The following is a 19,270-nucleotide window of genomic DNA, read 5'->3' on the forward strand; positions in this document are numbered from 1 at the left end:
GCCGAAGATGCTGTGCCGCTCCTCTACACTTGAGTCAGCCGCTCGGATCACTGCCGTTGGATTGCTTCTGATTGTAGACAAGACACTGAGGCCACGATGAGAAGTCGCATCACCATTTCATATCGAACAAGTTTCCCTCGCCAAATTCAAGATGCCCTGCACCAATCGATCGATATCCGCATGTCTGAACGGTATTCTGTGCTTGCCATCCCACTCCAGCAGCGTCGTGCTAGACGGATCGCAACAGTTGTGGAGAAACTTTTGATGAAGAGGCAGGCCTGGATCTTGAATTCCATGGACGTGTAGCGTCGGAACGCTCAGTTTCTGATTATCCAGCATCGGTGGCAAGTGGTCGGTAGGTGCTGTCGATACGGCTGCAGCATCGACTATACCAATCGGCATATCGTAGTCCGCGTTGAGCCAGACCATTGGTGTCCTCCCAGCAAGCAGTATGCCAAATCGAAACGGCGGCCATCCACTTCGCTCATGCATGACCTCTTCAAGCTGCTGTTGGGTGTATAGCAGACTCGCAGCCAGTTTCGCACCTTGACTAAAGCCCAGCACTCCAACGAAGTCTCCAGAGGCTCCTGCCTTGTCGTCCTCGTCGATTGCGAGCTTGATCGCAGCATTGATGCGCTCTACAGCGGCTGGTGCACTCCGAAGCTCGTCCTCGTGACGCCATCTCAGCCAGCCCTTGAAAGGCGACATGTGTTTGTAGACTTGGACGACATCCGGCCCAGGGTAGGATATGTAAGGTGCCTCTACGTAGACGAGGCGGAAGGTATCGCGGAGTGCTTTCTCAAGGCAACGGCATTGCACCTCGAAGATCTTCGAGTTGGCACCTCCTCCGTGGAAGCAGAGTGGGCGTGGTAGATGTAAGGTAGTGCTGTCGGATGCTGGATCGTTGAGGGGAGACATGGATTCTCTTGGAGACATGCACGTCTCTGTGCTGGATGAACTGTGTAGTGATATCAACAAGGGAGCTCGTTACGACGACTTACAAGGTCGTAGGCATGATCTTCTCGACGCTCTGCCGATGAGAACTGATACCGGTCAGGCTACGGAGACCGAAGACATGACGATTCTGCGCGGATGCAGCTGAGCGGCTGATGTCAGAGCTGAATCCAGCTCGGTGAACATTATCCGTCGGATGTAGCATCACCTAGCTGTGCTGCGAGTCATTGCTGTACTCTCTCAGCTTATCTATAGCGACGTGCAAGTATGCGGCGACTTGCGGAGGATCCGTGCCCTTTGAGTTTCGGCAGATCTACCGAGATCGTGGTTGTGGGGACGCGAGCAGGGTTCACGCCGCTAGTTTCTAAAAAGTCCAGCTCGAAAGCATTTCCTACACTTTCAAAGATTCGACGTCACATCGTTCTTGCAATGCCCAAGTTTGTACCGCGGGAGAGGAAGCACAGGAAACTTGCGCGACAAAAGACAGCATCATCTCAGCAGGATGGACCCGCCAACGCCGAGATCGTGGTGCCGCTCAGCCAGAGCGAGAAGGAAGAGAAACGTCGAAAGCTGCAGGAGGAGTTGAAGGCGCAGCAGCCGGAGACTAAGATAAGCGGGAAGAAGAGGAAGCGATTGAACAAGTATATCGACACGAAACTCAAGAAGGAGGAGAATCTTGAGTTGTTGAAGAAGCTCGCTGCTCAGAAGGTGGATACCAGCCTCCTGCAAAGTGCTAAGAAGTTGGGGAGGGTGCAGGAGACGAAACGGGAGCGCTTCTCTCGAGCATTACAGGAAGAGAGGGCTGGGATTGATGCCAATGGGGACCGCGACGCGATATTGTACGAAAAGAGAGACATCGCCGGCGAGCAAGATAACGATAGTGACGACAACGAAACACCTGATCCTCTCGCATCTATGAAAATCGTCCCTACTACTGTAGAGCTCGCAACGCCTGGCACGTCGAAAACATCGTTTGGAACAGGATTGAAACGTCCTTTAGAGGTTGATGAGTCTGGCAAGCCGGTGATCAAGAAACGAAAGAGGCAAAAGAAGACAGCTATCATTGAACAGCCGCCCTCAGAGAGCGAGAGCGAAGAGCTAGAGGATGACGCTTCAGATGCATGGAATGGCTTCTCAGACGACGAAGCACAAGCGACGCGCTCGACAATTTCCCACTCTGACGATGACGATGACAGCTCGAGTGCGCGAGGTGGCAGCTCGAATCCTGAGAGCGATACCGAGAGTGATTATCAATCCAGCTCGGAAGGCAAACCTGCTCGTGTATCGGCCTTCAAGGCATGGGCAGACTCGCAGCGGAATGAAGCACTGGACTTCTCACCGTCCACAGCGCCGATCAACGACGAGGTGATCACAGCTAATTTTAAGCCGCGCGCTCCCTCTCCAGATGCAGCGCTGTCTGAGGTACTCGCATCCGCCCAACAGAGTGTGAACAGCTATCGTCCAGAGAAAGCAGTAGTTGTTCCTCGTTCCGAGGAGATACAGACTGCCAGGCTTCAGCTTCCAGTCGTTCAAGAGGAACAGAAGATCATAGAGGCAGTGCACAACAACCCAGTCACTGTTGTGTGCGGCGCTACAGGTTCGGGTAAGACGACTCAGCTTCCTCAAATGCTCGTTGAGAATGGCTATACTTCGAAAGGCATGATCGGAGTCACGCAGCCACGCCGTGTAGCAGCGCAGTCAGTAGCAAGGCGAGTGGCGCATGAATTCGGGCCAGATTTTGGCAAGCAGGTTGGGTCGCAAATACGATACGACAGTAACGTGAGCAGGAATACCAAGGTAAAGTTCATGACCGATGGTATCCTGCTTCGCGAGATTAGCCAGGACTTCTCTCTCAGCAAGTACAGCGTCATCGTCATAGACGAAGCGCACGAGCGTAGCGTGAACACCGACATTCTGATTGGGATGCTATCGCGAATCGTACCCATCAGAGACACCCTCAGCAAGGAGCAGCCGGGATCATACCACCCCCTGAAGCTCGTCATCATGAGTGCTACCTTACGCGTGACAGACTTCATCATGAACGAGAAGTTGTTCAGAAGCGTCAAGCCACCGGTCGTGGAAGCTGAGGGCAGGCAATACCCAGTGACAGAACACTTTGCGAAGAAGACACAGCGCGATTATGTTGGGGAGACTGTGCGAAAAGTGAGCAGAGGTCACCGCAAGCTCCCAGCTGGTAGCATTCTGGTATTCCTGACTGGCCAGGACGAAATTGGCACTGTTGCGAAGAAGTTGCGAGAAGCGCTCACCAGCAATGAAGACGCCTCTTTTGCCAACTCGAGAAAGCCTTACACGGCGAATGAGGATAAGCCCGCCAATGACTTTCTCGAGGATGATGATGAGCGCGCGAACGACTCTGACGATGAAGCCGAAATAATTGGACTAGATGGCGATGACCACGATGACGAGTTCCAGGTAGAAGTCGATGCAAACGCGCCACAGCAGAGAGGTGGTTTAAAACCACATATAGTGCCGCTTTACGGCGGACTGTCATCGGAACAGCAGATGCGCGTATTCGACACACCTCCAGAAGGGCACAGGATGATAGTGCTCGCAACCAACATTGCCGAGACATCTCTCACAATACCAGATGTACGCTACGTGTTCGATTGTGGCAGGAGCAAAGAAAAGCATTACGATATGGCTACTGGCGTACAGGAGTTCAAGATTGACTGGATCTCCAAGGCTAGTGCCAGTCAACGAATGGGTCGTGCAGGACGTACTGGCCCCGGCCACTGTTACAGACTTTACAGCTCCGCGATCTACGAGCAGTATTTCGATAATCATACCCTGCCCGAGATCCTGCGTACTCCCATCGAAGGCACAGTCCTAACACTGAAGGGTATGGAGGTGGACAACGTCGTCAACTTCCCGTTTCCTACGCCACCGCAACGGGAACAACTGGCGCAAGCTGAACGGCTCTTGAAGAACTTGGGTGCCATCGATTCGAGGTCAGGCAAGATCACAGCACGTGGTCGCGAACTCCAGAAGTACCCTGTCAACCCCAGGTTCGGTAGAATGCTGCAGCTTGGTCTTCAACACGGGGTCCTGCCATACACAATCGCGATGGTGGCAGGGCTTGCGGTGGGTGAATTGTTCATTCTCGAGACACAGGTTATTCCCCGACAGGAGGCTCTCGCTGGTGACGACGAGGACTTTGGGAATGATGACCGGCCAAAGCGCGTCGATCGGGCGCTGGAGAGTTCGATAAACAGCAAGAAGCAAGCGTTTGGACGCGCTCATGCAACTTTTGCCAACTTCGACGACAAATCGGATGCCATTAAACTACTCACTGCCATTGCTGGGCATGCAGATGCAGACGCCAGAGGTGACAAGTCTTTCTGCTCCCAGTACTTCCTGCGAGAGAAAGGCATGGTCGAAGTGCAACAATTGCGCTCTCAGCTTCACAACATCATGCAGAAGCAGATGATCGAGCGCGGACAACCGCCTGAGCCATATCAAGCAGTCATCTCGCCACCAAAGGAGAAGGATATCAAGTTCCTGAACCAGATCGTCGCCGCAGGCTACATCGACCAAGTCGCAGTCCGCAATGACTTGCTCCCAAGTGCAATCTCGACAGGACAGAAAGCACGCCGCGCTATTGAAGTGCCCTATCGGACTCTCTTGCCTTCAATCGCCGAAGCTGATATCGACCGCGCCAGCACTTTGGAAGAACAAGGGCAGCAGCGAAGTGTGTATGTGCATCCAAGCAGCCTTCTTGCAAAGCTGTCCATACACGAGATGCCTGACTATATCGTGTACACCAATCTCAGCCGCGCAGCTGCCACCACTGTCGAGGGAAAGCAGAAGCGCACACGCATGCATCCCCTTACCACCGCCGGGCCTCTGCTGCTGTCTTCACTGGCGGAAGGCTCTCCTTTGCTAGAATTTGGCAAGCCTATCGGGAAGATCGAGGAGAAGGACGCTGGGAGAACTCGGGTCTGTTTCGTGGGTACGGCGCTGCGAGATCCTAATACCGCAGGTACGACATGGCCCATGAAGGCTTGGAAGGTGCAGCAGACCCGCAAAGGGAAGGAGTGGGTGGTTGAGAAGGTCCTGCAGAAGGGCTGATGGCTGTTTTCACGATCATGTATCGCACGTACGAAGCGATTCCTTCAATGTCTCAGTGCAGTTCCGTGGTGCCATTGGCAATACCAAAAAGCCATACCCTCTGTGATTGTCAAATCCGTCGTCTTCCTACACATTGCCACCCTTTTCGCAAGACGTAGCATGGTAAGACATGTCACCACAATCCCCACTAGCTAATCATACTTCAAAGCGGAGGCAGTAGCGTCAAGTACTTCAACAAGGTCAACCATAACACAATCAAAGGCAACAAAGCATTGAATTCGACGATTAGACGCTGCTGCGCACTCCCGTTAGTGAAGTGTCTCCTGAACCAATTGGACGGTTGAACATGATTCAGCAACCATGACACGCGGCTGCCACGGAGTGTGACGGAGTCGGCGCGAGGCCACATGCAGAGGGAGGGCTGGGTGGCGCGGCGTGAACTTTCGCACTCACGGTGACCAGATTAGTCAAGTGTGAAGTGACAACTTACATGGTGAGTAGAGTGCAGTAGTAGTGATGGTACTCACGAGAAGTTTGATGGATGCGATGTTGTGAAGGTGTGGTGATGACTCCGACAGCCGTGGCGGCATGCCGAATGCCGGAGGGTGGTGCAGCTGAAGACTCATACATTGCTCACGACAACGATCACGTGTGGGCAATTTGAACGAGGCACTTGCATTAAACGAAGTGAGCTAGGACCTGGCAACACCAAAACTCACAGTCGATTTCCAGCACCATGACCAGCTCTTCCGAGCCAAAGGGCGACAATATGCTGAGCACAATACCAACAACACATCAAACATATCTACGCTGGGCCACGCGAGCAGACATTCCAACAATTGCCAGGATACTGCGGGATAATCTTCTAGATTTCGAGTTCCACGACCACTTCTGTCCCAAAAGGAAGGAGAATCCCGAAGAGTTCTACCTCTTTGCACTAGGTCGGGTTCGCATGTTCTTCGTGAAGCCATGCATTCGATTCATGGTGGCTGAGAAGCTTGAGCTCAGTGTATCTGGACATCAGAGGACGAAAATTGTAGGCTTCTCGACCTGGGACGCTCAAGGGAAAGACAACCCCATCGCCAAAGAGTGGCGTCGACAGGACAGTGGATGGCTTCAAGCCATTGAGAGGAAGTTAATAGACCTTGAGTTGGCGAACTATCGATACCTGCAGAACACCATTTTTGAGTACGATGCATTTCAACGAGCGTGGAGACTACTGCACGAGAGTTATGCACACATCGAGTCTCTAGAGTCGAATTTGCACCTGCAATTCCTGATGGTTGATCCAGCGTGGCATGGACGTCATGGTATTGGTCACAAGCTGTTGCAGTGGGGTCTCGATGTCGCTGATGCTGTGGGTTTGCCTGTGGTCATCGAGAGTAGCTTAATGGGGTACCCATTCTACCTGAAGCATGGCTGCAAGCTCTTGACGCATGTTAGGATAGATGTCGTGCCGGAGAAGGCTTATGACATGCCCATCTTGGTGTATGAGCCGGAAGGAAAGGAGGGAGTCTTTGTATGAAGGCTGAAACAGCGCTGGAAGACGGAACCCGATGGGAACGAGATATGCAAGGCTGTTGCGTATCTAGACAGCGTTGAAGCCGTATCATGATGTGCCTTTCGGACCTCCAAAAGGGAAAGAGAGTCTTGCTACGCTGGTTGAACACCTGGGCAGAATACCAGCAAAGTCGTGGCGTACTGCGTCTAGATAAGTCGAAGCACGAGTAGGAAACTTGCATCCTTACCAACTAGTCTTCGAGATTAAGCAGCTCTGGTACCTCCTTCCATGAACCATGATTGCCCTTCTCCGCGACAATGATGGCTTCAACGTTCGACTTTCCCAGCCCTTGTTGGCTATCGTGAAGATGGGGACAGCCTGGGATGTCCGAATTCCACTCAATGTTTCCATCCTTCTTGAGAGTCTCCACGCGAAGTTTGAGGAGCCATAGCTTCTCGGTCTTGGAGAAGAAGAGGTTGGCCGTCTCCTTGATCTGGTTTGCGGTGCTTAGGTGGATGAAGCCATCTTTCTTGTCAAGCTCCGAGAGAGGAAGAGTCTCAGGGAGTGGCTCTCGTGGGGCGTTGTCCAAGATCTTGTAGAAGTGGTTGTGGCTTGTCATGATGTGTGATTGTTGATGTCGTTGTGTTCAACAAGATGCAGGAGAGCTGCCACCTCCAGGGCAATCTCGGCTCAGTTCCGGAAGTTTGTGCAATTACGAGGTGGGGTGAATCTGAGTGCATCTTCTCTTCTTGTTGGATGCTTTCGCCAGAGTCATTATCATGACAGCAATAGAGTTGGACTGGTGATCACGAATCTGGGCCAACCAGGAGATTGAGACTGGTGCTCAGCTAGCTCGATATTTACGTGGAGTGCTCCTGCTTTCGATGCCCATGGAGCGATACCAAGTTACCACCTTTGTTCAGTCCAGCTACGCTACAAGTCGAAGAACATCCTCAGCACCATCACCCGAAAGCGCTTCGACATCAGGAATCAGTCCCATGAGTCTGCTCGGCAAGTCTCCCGATCACTCGAAGGGCAGGCCGAGATCAAGGCTGCATCTGGGAGTGACGATGCCACGACATTATCTGCTTACTGCACCCCTCGACCGCGTTATAGTAGCAACGGCTGGATGCTGCGATATGGCGATCTTATCTCTGCGTGTGGCCTGTACTCACCCGCAGGTGATGTGTGTATGGTCCACATCAAGTGAAGGTAATCCCTAGATCATGCAGAGTCACGGACGTGCGTGCATACTGCAAGCGCCGCGATAATGCTGCCGTCAAGCGTTCTGCGGTGCTAGCATGTAGGCCTCTTGTGTGCTCGTTTCTTCCGCGAGTTGTGAAACCTTGCTCAGATTTCATTCCGGTGGTTGAGCCAAACGGGACGGGATGTTCGAAGGTGATACTTTCGGCTGCTACCAGATCATGCATCGATGTATGTACCCATCAGCAGCTCTCGAACATCAGCCAGCGCACTTGATGAATATTGATGGCTTATCACTATCCCAGCCTTCACTTGCACGCAAAGTGAGGGGCCGAAGAATGGAGCGGACAGGTGCGCACGGACGACATGAGGTCGCCCAGGGGCCAGGGGCCAGCGCACAATCTCATCAACTGCAAATCAATGGCTTGCGCTTCAACGGCAGCCAAATGAATCGCGCGCATTGTTACAGGTTCGCTCTGGCACGAATCACGGCATGAATAGCCTATGGTAGGTCGCAACGCGTTGCCAACTCTACCTCCTAAAAGTCCATGTGAGTAGACTCCACCTGTTTCGCTGTTACTGTACATATCTTGCTGCAAGTGCCGCGTGTCGCTCAGCGTGGGAGTCCGCCTCTTGCAGCACTCCACGACCTCACCAAGTCACTGCATCGGCGTATCGGACCTTCCGCAGCCAGCATTCACGGTATCTTGACGCCGCAAACACCAAGACCAGCCCATCGTGGCCGCCACCCAACTTCACTCGCTGCATGTTCTACTAGGTGCAGGCTGCATACCAACCTTGCACTTCGGCCGACGACGTCCGCCTCCGCCTATAGCCGTGATCGAGCCTGGCAAACGCAGCGCGTTGTGCAGCTGGCCTGCTGTGTTACGCCCGCTTCGCCTTTCTGAAACGATATGCCGCATTCAACCAAGGCACCAAGTGACGCCACTTCGACACATTCACATTCATCGGATCTGCTGAGTCCTTTGCCCAGCCCTTCATTCCTTAATGTCCCAGGAGTCGCTGTTCCATACAGCAACAGATCTTCAGTCCCAGTCCCTAAATCGTGCTAGTCTACCTGGCCCAGACGTCTATGCAGATCTCATTGGCCAAGCCGACGTGGACGAATTCATGCAGAAGCATTTGGGAGATCGTAGCAGCATGATTGCCACGTACAACGATTCATCCAAGCACCGAGCCCAGTACTACGAAGAAAAGTTTCAGCACAGAGAGAATGGTACCAGCAGTGTCCGAGAGCGGGTCCAACGAGAGTCACCGGTGGTCGCCGAGCTTCGAACGAATGTTATTGTATGTGTCCCGAGCGGCGCCATTGGAGTTACCACGCTAACGGAGCATAGATCAAAGATGAATTCACCCTTGTCACGGACCTCTCTTACCACCTGGCAGCACGATACACCAGGCCAGATTCATGTGTAATGGTGAAAGTGGACCACAGCGCGTGTCTAGCGCTAGGAGGCACCTTCGATCCATGCTACATGCTCACCATAACGGCAGTGCCCTCGCAGATGGCTCCCACCACGAACAAGCGGAACGCTGCTCTTATCCAGTCATTCATGGCAGACATTCTGAGTGTGCCTCCAGAACGAGGCATCATCAAGTTTGAAGCTGTGCCAGAGGAGAACTATGCCATTAACGGTACCACGGTTCTTGGCGATATTGAGCGGCAGGAGAAGCAGCAATCAACGGACGGCAACAACACTGTCCGGCGAGCTCTCAGTAACGGCAGGAAGAGCCTCCCATCGTTCAGGAAGAGCCTGCCGAAGTTGAACGGCGACCCAAAATCGAATGGTGCACAATCCTCAGAGACGAAGTCAGCGCATCCGAAAATGGAGTCGAAGCCGTCGTTCACGAAAATTGCAGATCGAAGGAAGAGCACGCCGAACCCAGCTGCTCCAGCAGAGGCTATGAATGGTGTGTTTGAACTACCAGCGATCGAACTGGACCGAAAGCGACCATCTACAGCCCACAGCCAAGCAGCATCCATTGGCTCGAATGGATTGCGCATGAATGGCGTATCGGACGCAGATCTGAGTCCACAGCTTTCGAGATCTTCATCTAGAGACAGACCGAAGACCATCTCCGGTGGCATCGCATCGGTCCCAGTCAAGCCGAAGACTCCTGTCAATGGTACAGCCACGCCTCAGTCCAGATACTCCGGCGCACATCTCTCCAAAGGCAATCGTCCACCATCGTTCCTAAAAGTCGACCCAACGAAGACTAGTAGATCGTCACGACCCAACTCTTCTCACAAGCCAGGATCACCAGGCGAGGTCAAGTCAAAGCCCCGAGAGACTTATGTGGATGGAGTAGTGGGCACTGCGACTGCGAAAGAGGAGCGTTCAAGCCCCAGTCCATCCAATTTCGGGCAGAAAGTAGATGAGAGCAAGGAGCCAACTGCCAATACAGCAAAGCGACGCTCAACAATCACTGCCACTGCCAAAATGCTCGAGCCTCCTCCAATCCCGGCGGACACAATGGACTCGAAATCGACGAGGTCTATGAAGAAGCGGAAGAGCTTCTTGTCGGCTTTCCGACGCAGCACTGCTGTTGCGAGCTGACGGCTGTACTTGATGCCGAGGCCTGATCTGCCGTGAGCGTGGCGGTGCAAGAACGAGTTTGTGTAGGTGGAAAGGTGTCTTGGTACCGGTGTTGGTGGGAAGGAAAGTGGAAAAGGAAGAACCTCGCTGTAGCGAACAGTGGTTATCTTCATATGTTGTTGTTTTGCTTGGACGTGATACCCACCGATAATGGCTGATGCATTTTCTTTCGCTATAGTTACAGATATACAGAAAGAGTCGTACTTGGTGCATGGCATAATTGCGCCTGCGCTCCTGTTGCTCGCTAATGTTGTCAATTCTCAGTGAGGTTGAAGCCCCTACTCCTTCGTCCCCATGATCCTCATGCTATCTGGCATGCTCCTTGGACTATCGGTCTTGGTCTCGAGCGATTGGTGGTGAACGCGGCCGAGTTCGTGGTCCTTCTCCTCGTCGATCTTGACGCCGCGGGTCTTCTTTCCGGCTATGATGGCGTAGAGAGCGACGCTCAATAGCAGGAGTTGAATGATGAAGCTGGGAATGGTGGTGTAGAAAGCGAAGCGCTGGGTCAAGATGTTAGATGGAGGCAATTGAAGGTTAGCAGACATGGTGACTTACTGTCTCGTGGCATAGCGTGTCGTAGTCTTGTGGCACAGCCTCAAGACCAGCATTGTGTAGCGACCTCCAGCGGCAAGTCCAAGACTGGAGTGTGTCCTTGCTCGAGAAGCCGGAGCGGTTGTTGACGACGCTTGAGAAGATGATGGCGATGAGCGATACTATTGTGCTGAGAAGGCTGGAGGCGAGGACGATGAGGTTCGCTGGGAGCTGTCGACATATATCATCAGCATGACGCTTCGCAGGAGCAGTGATAGGATGTGGTAACTCACAGAAGAAGCAAAGAGTGCAGCAGCAAGCGCCAAGTTGAGCAACAGAACAGCAGCAGACGTGCCGATCAGGACGGACAGCTCGCTGGTATCGAAATGTGACGACCAGACGGGCATGAAGTATGTGCTCGTGTAGCGTTGGTTTTGGAAGAGGCTCAGCGTGCGGCCGGCGCAGCCCATGATAGCCAGGTTGAGGCCGATAGAGACAGCGGCGAGGGCCACGGTCGGGAGTCGTAGTCGTGCTGGCATTGTGTCGTGGTGCTGTAGAAGATCTGAATGAAGGAGTGACGGGAAGAAGACAAAGGCTGTGGTGGTACACGCTGCAGTAGTCGTGAAGTGAGAAGAATGGAAACGACCAAGTTCAACGTCTCAATCAGTCATGAAGGGCAGGACGGTGGGGATGCACCTATATCAACGACCTACAACGTCTGTACTACCTTCGCCTCGTATCGTCTGGCCTGGCCTGCATGGATATGTACACCTGGCAGAGCGAGCGCGTAGAGGACGCGCCTCGTCACAGTCATTGGGATACATGAGTCTGACGGTGTTCAAAGGTGGCTAGGTAGCGGCCAGTGGTGAGGTCGGGGTAGGTTGTTGCTGGCGCGTGCACCATGTCCATTGAGTTATTCCAAGGCCGGCGGCTCGTGGCCCAGAGGTGGAGATGTCGAGGTTGAGCTTGACTGGTCGTGAAGCATTCGTGTGAAACACATGCACGCAGGCGTGGTCGCGAGACGTCACCTGCAGCGCTTGGGAGCGTTGGATACATGTATGTTTGGGAGAGGATCGGGAGCCGATTGGTCAGCTTGCCGCTTTCACTTTGGGCTTGTCGACACCACGCTTCAATGTATACACCGCGCCTTGCCACGCCCGTACTACACGAGAATGTTTGTCTGCTCGTCACCTGCCCTGGTGGACGTAACGCAGCTGCGCACTCGCTACGGCGAGGTACCTCGTGGCAGGACCAGCACAACATGTCCGCCGTGAGAGCCCCTTGCACGGCACCAATTGGGAACGCTGCCGATTAGACGTCGACACCACTTACCTGCTGAACAACCGAGCGGACGTGGACCCGTGGCCACACAGTCTCAAGCTCGGGGCGGAGTTGAGCAGCAAGAAGATGTGGAAGAGGAAGACGTAGAGGGAGAGGAGGAGACGGAAGTGGAAGTAGACCAACATACGAAACGGAACAATCAACAATCGCCTTATGCAGACCAGCCTGGAGACGAGGAGCCAGCTGAAGACGAAGGGCGCGCTGACGAGCTCGAAGTAATCCGGAGTGACAGCCGCAAAGAAGGTCCAGCCAGCTCTCGCAACAGAAGCAAGCGATCAGCTAAGCAGAGCAATCGCGCAGAGAAGCCAGCAAGAACTATGGTCAGAACGCGGGAGAAGATCGTCGCGCAACCTCCTGACGGCCCTCGTACTTTCCGGATCGGCCGCATGCTTAACTTGGAAGAGCCTGGTCAACAGCAGGATGAAGAGCACATGTACGCCATCGTGGTTGCAATGTATGAGCCTTCCAAAGCAGTGAAGTATTCCTGCGTGTATTCGTGGGAAATCAACGGCCGTAAGGTGGGCAGTTTCTCGGCGACCACAGACATCGCCAACATATACTATGCTTACAACGCAGCTGATGGCGATCTCTTGAAGTTTACACCAGATACGCTCTTTGCAAACGCTGACAGCCGTAGAGCGCTGGGCCCAGCATTACAAGGTCTCGCTGCTGGCCGCCGCCATGCCGACCTTCCTGCTATAGGACGTCCGCAAGCATGTCCCGTGAAGGGCACTCTTCAGCACAATATCAACCTTCCAAATTCGCCGCATCCAGAGAGGGGCGAGGACTCACAGCGGCCGATTAAGGTAGTCTTCGAATATGTCAACGATAGTCTGGACAAGGACCTTGGACTTCCCATAAACAACCAGTGCAGCCTGCAAGAAGATGATCAGGGCAACTTTGTCCAGGACGACTATGCCTCCTTCCGGACGGAAGTGCTCTCTCATCAGGTTGTTGAGGGGACTTGGGAGGATTACACCGTGGATGAGCTGTTGAACCAAGACCAACATCCACGTTTCGAATACTTGCGCGAGATCGAGATTTGGGTCATGCCACAATGGACCCGTCAAGAACTCTACAGCTGGACACGGCAGCCGCACCTCATGCCTTCTGATTTCATAGAATATGCTGTGTCTGATCAAGAGGACCGGGAGCTGTACATTGAAGTACACATCAAAAGGCAAGATGACTGGGTTCAGGCGCAGGACACCTATTGGGATACGAAACTCGACACATTTATTGCAGCACAGAGGGCAAGGATGAATCCATGGCGTCAGTTGCCGTCATACAGTCATAGGCAGTTCCGAACGGATATCCAAGCAGCTGCGGGTGGCGTTGCACAACGTGGCCGCGGACAGACAGGTAGAGCTGTTGGTGCTCGGCGCGGTGTTGGTCGGATTACAAAACCTGGCTCGAGGAAAGCTTCGACCGCTGCACGAGCTGCCGCGGACAGAGGATGCACGTCTCGGAGGAACAAAAGAGGGAGTGCCAGAAACGGTAGGCCTGGCAGTGGCGGATCGGGTGGCACATCCGTGTAAGCTGTCTTGAGGGATTGAATGAATTGTCTTGATCTTGTTTGCTGCCTCTTCTCCTGACCAAGATGCCCTCATCGACCTTCGCACCCAAGAAGGGCTGTCAATTGAGACAGCTAGCAATCAAGGCCAGTAAGAATGAAGGGCACTGAAGATAAGCCTGCATGTTAGCATGCTTTGTCAACATCTGAGCTGTCCAAGAGGTTCTCTTGCACTCTCTCCCTCCCCTCATCGAAGAGCGTCAGCCACAAAGCGGCCTGGAGAGCATGCCTTCTATGCCTGGCGTCACCGAAAGGCAACATCACTCTACCAACGCTCCGTTCCAAGACAATCTTATTGCAACAAAGTTGCGAGGAAAGCTCGGGCAAATGCCTAGCATCTGCGACGCTGGGTGTCCAAATATCACTGGGAAGGCACGGGGAAAGTGAGCACGTCGCAATGTTACTTGAGCCGGTTTGTCAAGCTTCGGCAGATATACTGCCAGCAGAACAAGCCATCAAGGCTGTTTGTATTCATTCTCGAGGCAAATTGACCTCCGCCGATGTTGGTATAGAAGCAGCAATGTTCCCTACCCAGTTCAGTCGTTGTACCATTACCTTTCAACGCCGCAAAGCAAGTTGAGCTGTCCCGCCTAATCCATCAGATGATACAGTTGACTAATGCTCTCGCCGTGGTGGTTCCTTCGGATAGCCTCTGCCAGAAGACCGCTGACGTCCAGCACAGTGAACTTCCTTGCTCCCTGACGCTTGACCTCCGGAATAGGGAATGCGTTCGTCACGATAACGCCATCGATCTCTTCGCACTCGTCCAGCTGGCGAAGGCAGTCGCCGCCGAAGAGACCATGAGTGGCCATGCAGTAGACTTTGGTAGCACCACCTCGCTTCACCACAGTCTCAGCAGCCGCGATCCAGGATCCAGCCTTGTCGATCATGTCGTCCACGATGATGACGGACTTGTTCCGTACGTTGCCGACGAGGGTCACATGTGTTTCGATATCCGGGTTCTGGAGAGCTTCTTCCTCTTCCTCATCGGAGTGTGTAGCATCTCCAGTTCCACCGAGGCCATGAGCGGGGTTGTTGGCAGCATTCCAGCGCGAGGAGCCCGTAGACATGAAGGACTGCGTCATGTGATCGGGGACATCCTCGTCTTCGCTCGACTGCCTGTGACCGCGGTTCTCAGAGTAGTGTGAGGTATTGGGGGAAGGTACATCATCGTCCACGATGTGTCCGTGGATCAGACGACCTGTTATGACATCTCTGGCTCGCTCATCGCTACCTTCCTCACTTTCGGGCTCCTCATAGCCATCGTCGTCGGTGCTTTGTTGGTTGTGAAGAGTAGGTATGGTTCGCACCCTTGTGAGACCTATCTCTGGTGCATCCCCTTCCTTCTTCTCTTTGTTTTCGCCATCTCCTCCTGACGAGTCGGGTCGTGTCGATTGCGCGAGAGGATGTGGGGTGTCGCCGTTCGTCAGGCCTCTCGCGCGTGTAGAAGGCGCATTTGCTGTGGCTGCTCGCGGTAAGGCACCAGGTCGTACAGGCTGCGGTGGTCTGCGATAGTCGATGCTCGAGCGCGGGCTATGGCGGCGGGGCTGTGAAGTGTGGGCTTGCTTGGGTGCGTGCGAGTCGCGGTCAGGTGAAGTTATGCGCGCCTCAGTACCATCATCGCCCATGCTTTCGAACACGACTGAGTTGAGCATACTCGGCGAATACTTTGGTCGCTTCCGTTCTGTGCCGACAATGCCGAAACTGGTACCCAGCTTATCTGCTAGGCTTGTCACTCTCTTTGTGCCTCCTGGATTCTTGCTCACGACGACGCTGTCTTTCCAGTCGGGTATGTTCATGCGTATCCACTTGCTCAGTAGAGGCTCAGCGAAGAGGTTGTCTACCGGGCATTTGAAGAACCCCTGCATTTGGGTAGCGTGCAGGTCAATGGTTATGACGTGGTCAACACCAGCGACCTTCATGAGATTTGCAAGCATGCGGGCGGTGATGGCGCCACGGTGGGCCTTCTTCTTGGACTGGCGGGAGTATGGGAAGTACGGCATCACAGCTGGTAGGGCCATCAGCTTGTCGTCCATAAGAACCTCGACGTGACCGTGACTCACCAGTAATCGATCTTGAAGAGCCGCCTTTGCAAGCTGAGATCATGATGAGCATTTCCATGACATTATCGTTGATCCTGAGAAGTTAGCGACGCCATGGCAGCAGCTGCTGGGCAACTCACTCTCCGCTTCCGCTCTGCACCACGAAGACATCTTGGTCACGGACCGAGGCTTCTGTGCGCACTCATCAGTGCTGCTTCAAGCAGTGGCCTGTAGTGAGACGTACTGATCTCGACCGATGTCTCGCCATTGCTGAACTTCTTCAGCTCGACTCTTGACGGCTTCTGGCCGAGTCTCTCGCATATTGCCTCGACCAGGTGCGGATGGGACGAGCCCGAGAAGATGCAGGTTTGACGCATTGCGGCGGATGGTGTGGTGGGTGAAGGTGTGGAGGTTGGGGATTGTTGTTTATTAGTGAGTATATGACCTCTAGTGAGGCTTCACCAGTAGTTTCACATGCTGAACGAATGGGTTCAAGGTGCACAGAAGATTTCGAGCTCCAAAGAACGTCAGGGCTCGGCTGTCGGTAGAACTAAGCTCCCGCGCCGATCAAACCTTACTCGGCGCCCTGACACGTGAGCGACTCAATGAGGAAGGAACGCTCGTGAGGTCTGGGCGTTCCTTTCGATTCACTACCCACATGGGGATTCTTGAGTACTCGTATAGCGAAATACTCAAGCACGCAGCGGACAAATAACTCTAGTAGTGTGTTCCTGCCGATGACAGCCGTCTATATTTGCCCGTTTCCAGCATCATCCTGGAGCCAATGGCATCAGCAGCATGTCCAATGACAGTTCGCCGCTCAACACGTTCGAGTGCCTGACACATGTCCAAGCTCACTTTTACTGGCAAGCGGTGAGTAGATCGCACAGAGTGATCAAGCCCGACATAGCTTAGCAAAGCATTAAGCAGTGTCGCCCCTTACAGTCCTACTCGAGTAGAATTATGGCCATGGCTGTCCAGGATCTGGAACAGTTCGCGAAGGACGATTCGTATGCTCTCGTGTGGTTATGTCGCTCGTGAGTGCTTATGATCCGTGCAGGTCGGCAAGGTCGAGGTAGAACACACCGATCTCGTAGTCTTCCTGTGGCACGATGGCTGCGAACGTAAGATCCAAATGAGTGTAAAATGTACGCAGCTTGGTGTTGCCGGCCCAACAATCAAGCAGAAGAGGAGTCCCATTGTTGTGCCCATTCGACCGCATGCCATTCAGCACTTCTTCGATAAAGCTTGAGCCTATACCCTGACTTGGCTCGAGCATGACCCAGTAGAGGAACAGCAATGGCTTTTGGTAGTCGTTCATTGTGAACGTCGAAGTTGTTACGAAGCAGTCTTGTCCGACGGGCTTGAAGAATGCACAGCCTATGATGCAGCGTTCGTATGATATGTCTGGGGTGTCTAGAACAAAGCTACGCTGCTTCTCGATCGCGTCGTTCACGCTCTCCTCGTCCAGTGGTCCCACCTCTTGCAGACTACCAGTGGCAATGAGAGCTGCTTGGACACGTTTTGACAGATCGATGATGGCTTCGGCATCATTTGTGGTCGCGAAGCGGGTGGCATGGTCCATGGCACTTCTGTTTCGACCGAGTCCCAGCCTCGACTTGATCCTGCTCAAACTCTCCAATCTCGTTCGCGCTTGGCGTGTGCTTGTCCCCAAAGCTGCAGTGTCAGTCGGTGCTGCAAGATGCTTGTTGACAGACACATTGGTGTCAAGAGCAGAATTGCGAACGTGTGTGTACTACCAACTTTCGAGACCTACTTGCAGAACTCCCATGAAGTAATGTATGCTAGTGACTCATCTCTTGCTGTGCTGCGGCACGGGCGATGAGTAAAGGCGAAGTGCGTGGTCGGTGGCCCGTCGAGTGCCTCGTCGAAGTGCATGCTCGAGAATGCGACCAGCCTTCCATCGCCTACTCCCAAGTTCGTCGCCGCGAGCTAAAGAGGGCGTGTACAGAGGGCGCTGAGAGAGCATTTGAAGCTGCCCATATAACATGAAGGCCGGCGTAATGCGTCTGGCGTAATGCGTCTGGCGTAATGCGTCTGGCGTAATGCGTCTAGCGTAATCTATCTGCTGCTCCTGAGACGTCGTCAGTCTGTAACGGAGTCTGCCACGTCTTCTCAAGGCATTATTCGTCTGCCTGTTTACAACTCTGATAGTGAACGTGATGACGCAGCGTGTGCATTCTGCTTGTGACAGAGGCAGACATGAGCGTGGAAGATGAACCAAGGTGCATGAGTGACGACAGCGCCCCGCTATTCGCACTCAGTCTCGCCAGTGCCTTGAAATCATTTGAGAACACCTTGTCCGCTGCAACTACTACATCATCCTTGCCCAACTCACGCTCCACCACTTAAACACCTACACACTACTGTCCACACCTACACAGTAGCACTTCACCAACCTCTCACCCACACCACCAAACATCGCACAGAAACAGCCCGCTTCAACAGCCTGAGGTAGATACCGCCCTCACCATGGCTCCGCCCGCGACCCAGGGCGACTCACTGCAAGAGCGCCTCCTCAAGCTAGCACAGACGCTGCAGTTTGCGTGGTTCGTCGGCCATGTGACATTGCTCCTCTGCACGCTCCGCTACGGCCTCAGTTACATCTTCCTCAAGTACTACAGCCGGTGGGCCCAGTTCAGCTATCGCACCGCCTTCATCGCAGCCGCGGCCACCTACGGCATAGTAGTCTTCAAGGGATACCGCGCACGCGCAAAGTCTGGCAAGCAGCCAAGCAGCCCACTGGCATTGGTCACCGACGAGAATGTGCAGTACCTTGGTAAGCCAGCCGCTGCATGTGAAATGCCCGGGGTAATCACAGCTGCTAACAAGTATTCTTACAGCAATGGCCCTCCTGTGGCTCTTCTCCCGCCAATATCCACTCGCCATGCTCCCATACGCCATCTACAGCGTGTTCCACGTCCTCACCTACACCCGCGGCATCCTCCTGCCAACTCTCCAGCCAGCGCCAGCTGCTGCAGCAGGCCAGAAACCACAATCATCCGGCCTTGCTGAGACCCTCGGCCGCTTCGTGAAGGACTACTATGACGCGAGTATGTCTCTCGTCGCTGGCCTTGAGTTGGCATTGTGGTTCCGCATCCTTGGCTCGGCCATCTTCTTCGTCAAGGGAAGCTGGATCATTCTGGCTCTCTTCACCGTTTTCCTCCGCGCCCGCATCAGCCAGAGCACTTTTGTGCAGGGCATGATCAAGCAGCTCGGTGCTCGCGGTGATGCGCTCACTCAGCGCCAGGATGTTCCGCCAGCTGCTCGCCAAGCCTGGGACACTGCCAAGAACGTGCTTAAGCAGATCCACGACCAGACCGACATGAACCGTTTCGTAGGCGGCGCCCAGCAAGCGCCACCAAAGAAGGCACAGTAAGCCTGACAGAGAAGCGAC

General features: G+C 53.9%; 10 protein-coding genes across 10 annotated transcripts; 5 read left to right on the forward strand and 5 right to left on the reverse strand.

Annotated features, from left to right (window-relative positions):
* Positions 1-117: 117 nt before the first annotated feature.
* Positions 118-936, reverse strand: CLAFUR5_03156 (Esterase dbaE; the record flags this gene model as incomplete). Its single annotated transcript, XM_047902304.1, has 1 exon — positions 118-936. One exon carries the CDS (start codon positions 934-936, stop codon positions 118-120), a length of 819 nt encoding a protein of 272 aa, XP_047758147.1.
* A 447-nt stretch (positions 937-1,383) lies between these two features.
* On the forward strand, positions 1,384-5,043 carry CLAFUR5_03157 (Putative ATP-dependent RNA helicase; the record flags this gene model as incomplete). Its single annotated transcript, XM_047902305.1, has 1 exon — positions 1,384-5,043. One exon carries the CDS (start codon positions 1,384-1,386, stop codon positions 5,041-5,043), a length of 3,660 nt encoding a protein of 1,219 aa, XP_047758146.1.
* Positions 5,044-5,779: 736 nt separating this feature from the next.
* CLAFUR5_03158 (uncharacterized protein) lies at positions 5,780-6,568 on the forward strand (the record flags this gene model as incomplete). Its single annotated transcript, XM_047902306.1, has 1 exon — positions 5,780-6,568. The coding sequence occupies one exon, from the start codon at positions 5,780-5,782 to the stop codon at positions 6,566-6,568; it is 789 nt and encodes a 262-aa protein (XP_047758139.1).
* Positions 6,569-6,794: 226 nt separating this feature from the next.
* CLAFUR5_03159 (uncharacterized protein) lies at positions 6,795-7,163 on the reverse strand (the record flags this gene model as incomplete). Its single annotated transcript, XM_047902307.1, has 1 exon — positions 6,795-7,163. One exon carries the CDS (start codon positions 7,161-7,163, stop codon positions 6,795-6,797), a length of 369 nt encoding a protein of 122 aa, XP_047758138.1.
* A 1,592-nt stretch (positions 7,164-8,755) lies between these two features.
* Positions 8,756-10,326, forward strand: CLAFUR5_03160 (uncharacterized protein; the record flags this gene model as incomplete). Its single annotated transcript, XM_047902308.1, has 2 exons — positions 8,756-9,055; positions 9,106-10,326. 2 exons carry the CDS (start codon positions 8,756-8,758, stop codon positions 10,324-10,326), a joined length of 1,521 nt encoding a protein of 506 aa, XP_047757447.1.
* A 317-nt stretch (positions 10,327-10,643) lies between these two features.
* Positions 10,644-11,435, reverse strand: CLAFUR5_03161 (uncharacterized protein; the record flags this gene model as incomplete). The annotated part of the gene is made up of 3 exons (XM_047902309.1): positions 10,644-10,865; positions 10,921-11,127; positions 11,190-11,435. The coding sequence occupies 3 exons, from the start codon at positions 11,433-11,435 to the stop codon at positions 10,644-10,646; spliced, it is 675 nt and encodes a 224-aa protein (XP_047757448.1).
* Positions 11,436-12,068: 633 nt separating this feature from the next.
* On the forward strand, positions 12,069-13,775 carry CLAFUR5_03162 (uncharacterized protein; the record flags this gene model as incomplete). Its single annotated transcript, XM_047902310.1, has 2 exons — positions 12,069-12,131; positions 12,270-13,775. 2 exons carry the CDS (start codon positions 12,069-12,071, stop codon positions 13,773-13,775), a joined length of 1,569 nt encoding a protein of 522 aa, XP_047757449.1.
* Positions 13,776-14,400: 625 nt separating this feature from the next.
* On the reverse strand, positions 14,401-16,229 carry CLAFUR5_03163 (Ribose-phosphate pyrophosphokinase 1; the record flags this gene model as incomplete). Its single annotated transcript, XM_047902311.1, has 4 exons — positions 14,401-15,818; positions 15,874-15,947; positions 15,993-16,044; positions 16,097-16,229. 4 exons carry the CDS (start codon positions 16,227-16,229, stop codon positions 14,401-14,403), a joined length of 1,677 nt encoding a protein of 558 aa, XP_047757450.1.
* Positions 16,230-16,897: 668 nt separating this feature from the next.
* On the reverse strand, positions 16,898-17,437 carry CLAFUR5_03164 (uncharacterized protein; the record flags this gene model as incomplete). The annotated part of the gene is made up of 1 exon (XM_047902312.1): positions 16,898-17,437. The coding sequence occupies one exon, from the start codon at positions 17,435-17,437 to the stop codon at positions 16,898-16,900; it is 540 nt and encodes a 179-aa protein (XP_047757451.1).
* A 908-nt stretch (positions 17,438-18,345) lies between these two features.
* Positions 18,346-19,252, forward strand: CLAFUR5_03165 (Nucleoporin POM33; the record flags this gene model as incomplete). The annotated part of the gene is made up of 2 exons (XM_047902313.1): positions 18,346-18,652; positions 18,717-19,252. 2 exons carry the CDS (start codon positions 18,346-18,348, stop codon positions 19,250-19,252), a joined length of 843 nt encoding a protein of 280 aa, XP_047757452.1.
* Between the last annotated feature and the right edge of the window lie 18 nt (positions 19,253-19,270).

Source organism: Fulvia fulva, chromosome 2 (assembly GCF_020509005.1).
Source record: "Fulvia fulva chromosome 2, complete sequence".
In the NCBI taxonomy this organism is placed as follows: domain Eukaryota; kingdom Fungi; phylum Ascomycota; class Dothideomycetes; order Mycosphaerellales; family Mycosphaerellaceae; genus Fulvia; species Fulvia fulva.